Consider the following 6,053-nt stretch of genomic DNA (forward strand, 5'->3'; position numbering starts at 1 on the left):
ACACACACACACACACACACACACACACACACACACACACACACACACACACACACACTTTGAATATAAGCCTGACCATGTGTCAGAGGACATACATGATCAGAATGTGATTTTCTAAATAGGGCCAAAAGTTACAAGAGTGTAATTAAATACTATTATTTATGTAGCTTATTAGACCGTTCAAAGTACTATGTAAATAGGTGGCACATTTTATAGATAAAAATATTAATATAAAAAACTAGATGTGTTGAAAGAAATGAAACATATGACACAAAATAAAATCAGAATCAAGTTACCTAAATCGCTATTCTAGACAGTTTCTTTTCAATGGCAAGAAAAACCTACAGATAAAGTAAAATATTCTTAGAAAGTAACTGTATATGGAGAAGTTGATCACTTATGTATGTTCCTGTCCATATACACTACATACAGTATACTGTACATGTATAAAATGTGCACAGACATGTATATACATCATCTTTTCTGTAGACATAAACAAATCATACATATAAACTATATATATTGGTTCAATCACACACCTGCTTATATATAATGCATATTATTATATATGCAAATAAAGTATGTATGTATATATATATACACATATATGTGTGCACAAGTGTGTGATTACAACAATCAAGGTAAAATGAAAAGATGTACAAAATATAAAAGAACATGTAATAAGTGGAATGTCAAGCTACAGAGATTGTTGGTGTCATCACTGCACTATCAAACATACACATGAGTATGATTGGAGACAGGGAGGCTAAATATTTCACTGTCAGAGCATGTCGAGAAGTGCAATTCATTTCTCTCTCATGTGCTTTAGGACAATGACAATTTAATACAAGGCCAGTGGATGTAAAAGAGATAAAAACTGAACAAACTGGCCCAGCATAATCACAGATTTCCTCCAGAGAGCTTGCTAGCATGAGGCTCATATGCACTTGTAACAGATCAACATTTTATTGTTTCTTCCCCCCGTGAACCTGCCGTGAACAAAATTCAGAGCAAAATATGTCTCATGATAGAGCCTACTTTAAACTTCAGTGGGGATGCTGACCAAGAGTGACTTAAGAATTTACTACGTTTATCCTATGCATTTTAATGACCAATATAATGCTAGCAAACATTAATAATAATTGGCCACTTGTTGGAGGGTTTTAAGTGTGACATTCATTCATTCTTATACTTGCAACATGGGTGAAAACAATCCCACAAATGGCAAAGATTATTTCTTTAGAAACGTTCTGTAAAATGTACTGCTCAAAAAGAATTAGGAGCCAATATCATACCTTCACTGCATAACGTGTGAGATGTGATACAGAGTCTAGAGGCTGGTGTAGCTTTAAGAAATATGGGCTTACTATACTTGCCAGCTACTCTAAGCAAAGTATGATTCAAGTATTGTTAAATATAATCATGGACCGGTTACCTTCTTTATTTGATGAATAGCACCATGTATTTGAAATTAATTAGAAAAGTAGGGCTTGGCTAATGAGGCAGTCCTTATCTTTTCTCAGCAGTGCAAGCACAAGTATTTTTGTGCTGGCTCAATATTTTTTAAATGCCCAAAGTGCTATTAACTAAGTTAAAATCCGATTAAAATAAGAGCAACACCTGAACTGTCATAACAGTCTTGTACAGCTCTAAAAAAGGTAAATATTGACTATTCCTTTCTTATTTTAGTATGTGTTTTGAAAAAGACATGATTTGTTATTAGAGCTCAATATTGCTTCCATTCTCTTCAGCATCTCTGAAAATAGTTGTGTAAGAGCGCAGTTATCCTTTACTACAGAATAATAAGTACAGTGCCTTTCTACATATATGCCTGGGTTTTAAGGAAAGAAAATTAGAATGCTACAAAAAGAGATAGTATGCCTTGAAAAGGGGAAAGAAAAAAACAGTAGAAAAAATGATCAGCTATTCAAGAGAATTAATGGATATCCACAAGGGCTTTGCTAATAACATGGGTTAATTACCACTGCAACGCACCAGGCTCAGTAAATAAAAGAGCACAGCCATAAACACATTAAAATGAGCAACCATCACTAAAAGAAGGGCCAGCCCCAGTAAATGAAAAGCTGTCAGACAGCCATTTCAGCACAAGCCCTTTACACTTAGCATTTTAAAACTTGCCAACAAAGTCTATGAAAAAAAACCCCAAACAAAACCTAAAATCTAAAATAGAGAGAAGCGTGGAACAAGCCCCACTTACTGTCCATGGAGATAACATAAAAGGGATCCATTCATTCAGACACACTTTTAGGTTCACTCCACATCAGAGCGCTGGGTTCCACACTAGGTACTTGATATGGGTATTGAGGCCTTATCATTTTGAACCTGAATGCTGTTTTCTTTATTTTTTTAAAGAGTTAATGTGAGACCTAATACTTCTGGCACATGAGGTTAAAAGTCCACACCTCTAAGAAACTGTAGAGTAGAATCAATTGTCACTTCCAACTTATTTACAAAGAAATACTTGCCAGCCCGCCCCTTCCTCTACTTAGAAATTGCAGGTATTTCCAGATCATAGTCTTTGGGAATAAGCAGTTTTATCATAACATTTTTAAAGAAGAAGAATGAAACTAAGACAAACTCTCTTATTTTACACGCATGCTCTCTCTCTCTCTAGGTACAGATAAAAATATAGATATATAAATATTATACAAAAGATGGGCCATTCCTGTACTGAAACATGATCACATCTAGAAAAATATTATTTAAAACATGCACTGGTTATCATCATGCTGAAGTGCCTTTGCTGCTCTGTGTGATTTCTGTCTAGACCCACTTTCTCTATCTAATATTCCACCAGTGCTAGTCAAGCTTTATTTCTTATAATATCTGTATTTTATCTGTTGTCTTGCAAAATAAAAAGCCATGCATATTGGGGTTTTTATGTTTAAATTTCTTTTTCTTTTTTTTTCCTTTTTTTTTTGAGTCGAGGAAGTAGGGCAGGGGTCGGGGGCTGAAATTCATGGAACAGAGTGAGCCACAAAGGGCAAATGTACATAGTGCAGAGAAGCTATCTGTAGTCACAAATCTATTCAGTTTTCTATGTTTGGCATTCAGAGATCATGTTTAAATTTACTAAACTAGTTCCTCCCCCTCCTCCCCTTTTTTGGAGTGTTTCAATTGCCTTTCCTTCTTCCAACAGCTGTGACAACTGTTAAAACAGTCAGTAAAATTAAGTCTGCTCTATAATCCTTTAGTCAACGTTACATTTTAATCAGAGGTTGAAGGCGATTTCATGTTATGAACACACTGATTCATTTAGAATGATTAAACTGACACATATGTCAAAATGACCAGATATATTTATTGCATCTGTTATGTTATTAACCATTATTAATTATTAGTGTTATTGTTATTGCTGAAAAAGCAAAAGCCATGGTTGCAGCTGGCTTTAAGTTATTGCATTCTTGAACATGCTCTGCCTCAAAATCAAAGCATACCTAATGATGATCAGACAGATGTCTGTGCACTCCCAAAATGTTCAGTCAATTTTTAGCATGATAGTCCTCTATAAAGTGAGAACTACTGAAATTATCTACTATGTTTACTTCATCTGCAGAACTGTCTTTATGTTTCTATGTGCATAAGTACATGATAGCATACACTCAAGATGCAATTAATATGAATATTAATAGCATGCAAAACTCTGTGGTTTATTAATTGAGACAGAGAGACAGATGTGTTTCTGAGCGTTAGGTGTTGCTGTCTATCCACTTAACCACCTACCTATTAGTTTCCACTTCTGGACAATAAATTGGTATTAAGAAGACTTTTAACTGAGCCAAAGGGGAAAAAAGAATTAGTTTGAATCTTACACTAGAGCCAAAAAGACATGTGCCTCTATTTCATTTAAATGCATCTACTTTAAGAGGCTTATCCAAACTAATCATTCAAATTAGCTGTAAGAACATAAATGCAAGAAAGCTCCTTAAAAGTATCTAAAAAAAATTAAAATATCTGTTTTTTAAAGAAAACTTCAAATACTAAATGGAAGTTGTGGCAATTGTATTCATACGTATGTGGAGAAATTTAACGCTATACAGTAGTTCACTGAGCCCTGACCTATTAGTGGGCATCCTACCTTTGTTTATTTTCATTTATTTACTCCAGAAATTTTACAATGGATCCTCCCCCTCTTCCCATTCTCAAAGTGTTTTTCCTTTGGCAAGTCTATCTGCTGCTGTTCTCTTTATTTCCCTAACACACCATCACTGCAAGTCACTTTTCATCTCTGGCTTAATTACAAATAGCAATGTAATATGCAGACACTACGGACAGCTAGTGGGCATCCACCTCTAATACACTGTCTGTCACCTCTCAATACAGCCTTCCTACATACTACATCTAGAGCTACGTTTTACTATCAGCTTTTGCTTTTTCTTCAGTATTACAGTCATTGCGCAGCTATGTAACTGGCTCGACATAAAGAAAGATGAATCAGTGACAACTCCCATGATATACTAATATTTAATCCTGACTGTAGGCTGAAATCAAGTTTATGAGCCACACATCTAGACTGAATGCTTGATTTTTGGGGGGGTTTCTAGTTTAGAACTCAGAAAGTCTAAGCCCATATAGGTGCACATATAATAAAGTAGGTAGTTAATAGGTACAGTTGAAACAACTATATATGCCGTACGTTACAAAGTACTTTACTGTCTTTTGTGGGGAAACAACCAAACAAAACAGGCTACATGCTCATGTTAATTCAACCAGTTCTCTATTAAAGTAAAAACATTCAAATCAGTTCAGCCCTTTTCATCCTCAGTATTTGTCTCTTATTAGAAAGTGCAAATTTCCCTTGTTTCTAAATGGATTTATCCGTCAGCACAGTGCTGGCTGAACAGTATCTCATACTCAAACTGCAGAAGGCTAGTTTTCAGTATTATTCCTTAAGAGAGGAATTAAGCAGTCATGCTATTTTCCTGACTATCTGCACAGTCAGAAATGACAGGGAGACCAAAATATCTGTCAAACTGCAAATACATGAGAGGTACTGGTATAAATCATTTCTAGCCTATATTCTTTTAAGCGCCCCCCCCCCCCCCCCCTTTTTTTTTGCCTGGGAAAAACGTGTCCTACTAAAAGACACATTTTAACAATTCACTAAGCATTTCTGCCAAGTGCCTATTATTAGTACCTGAATAAGAAGTGACTGTCACACAGCTGTTTTACTGACAGTCACAGGGCTTTGACTCAAAGGTAACATTGTAGTCAGAGAACAATTCTCCACTTACTGAATTAGCAGATCACCCTCAGCACACAAAAAAGACAAGACAGACACAAACGACCACTCATGCACACAGAAACCACAGAGCATTACCTGAGTCAGTGTTTACAGATTTTCTCATTAAAAAAAAAGGGGGAGAAGGGGTGGGGAGTGGGGAGAAAGGTACCTACTCTTCTTCGTAGTGCAGGGAAAAAGATTCAGGAAGGCAAAGTTCTACCGAATCCATGTGCGCTCGGCAACCATTATTTGTGCACCCCACTATAAATCAAAGTTTCCTTGACAGAGCACAGTGCAATTAACACAAATGTTCTCCTGGTGACAAGCCTATAGGCACAGCCAGTTGGGACCAAAAGCTCTCACACTCTCCTAATCAAGGACTTAAAGCCCCGATTGGAGCTTATTAATATGAAGTAGGGCTTTACATATGCAGTCCCACTGGCCCAGACAGGCATTGGATTGGTAGGACATTAGCCAATCCGCTGGGAGGAGAACACAGGCTGCACAGATTGAGAAGAGCCAGGCAGGTACAGAGGGGTGGAGAAACTGAAAGAGACTGAAAACAGAGTGGAGAGATAATAAAAAGAAATGTAAATGCTTCCAACATTTTCGAAGGGGCTACAAAGAAAAGCTAATTTACTTAACTCTCTAGACACAAGATGTTTTCTAGAACTTAAAAACAGAGTTTGCCAGGTACCTTGCCAGGAAGAAATACATGCAGACTCTCAGTAAATGTTGGGAAGAATTCATCATAAGGTAGAGAATGAAGTTTGTGCTCCCATTATCTGTTTCATTACATTTTTTCGGG

General features: G+C 36.3%; 1 protein-coding gene across 6 annotated transcripts in view; it reads right to left on the reverse strand.

Moving 5' to 3' along the window:
* Positions 1-6,053, reverse strand: part of ESRRG (estrogen related receptor gamma) — a 617,448-nt gene that overhangs the window by 249,277 nt on the left and 362,118 nt on the right. The window contains exon 1 of one of the 6 annotated variants that reach the window (XM_019516455.1): positions 5,419-5,604. The exons of the other annotated variants lie outside the window; for them this stretch is intronic. Coding sequence (XP_019372000.1) covers positions 5,419-5,474 — 56 coding nt within the window. The 5' untranslated portion in view covers positions 5,475-5,604. Of the gene's footprint in view, positions 1-5,418; positions 5,605-6,053 lie in introns of those variants that run through there. 6 annotated transcript variants of the gene reach the window in all.

The sequence above is a fragment of the Gavialis gangeticus genome, unplaced genomic scaffold (assembly GCF_001723915.1).
Source record: "Gavialis gangeticus isolate Ggan-Ray unplaced genomic scaffold, GavGan_comp1, whole genome shotgun sequence".
In the NCBI taxonomy this organism is placed as follows: Eukaryota; Metazoa; Chordata; order Crocodylia; family Gavialidae; genus Gavialis; species Gavialis gangeticus.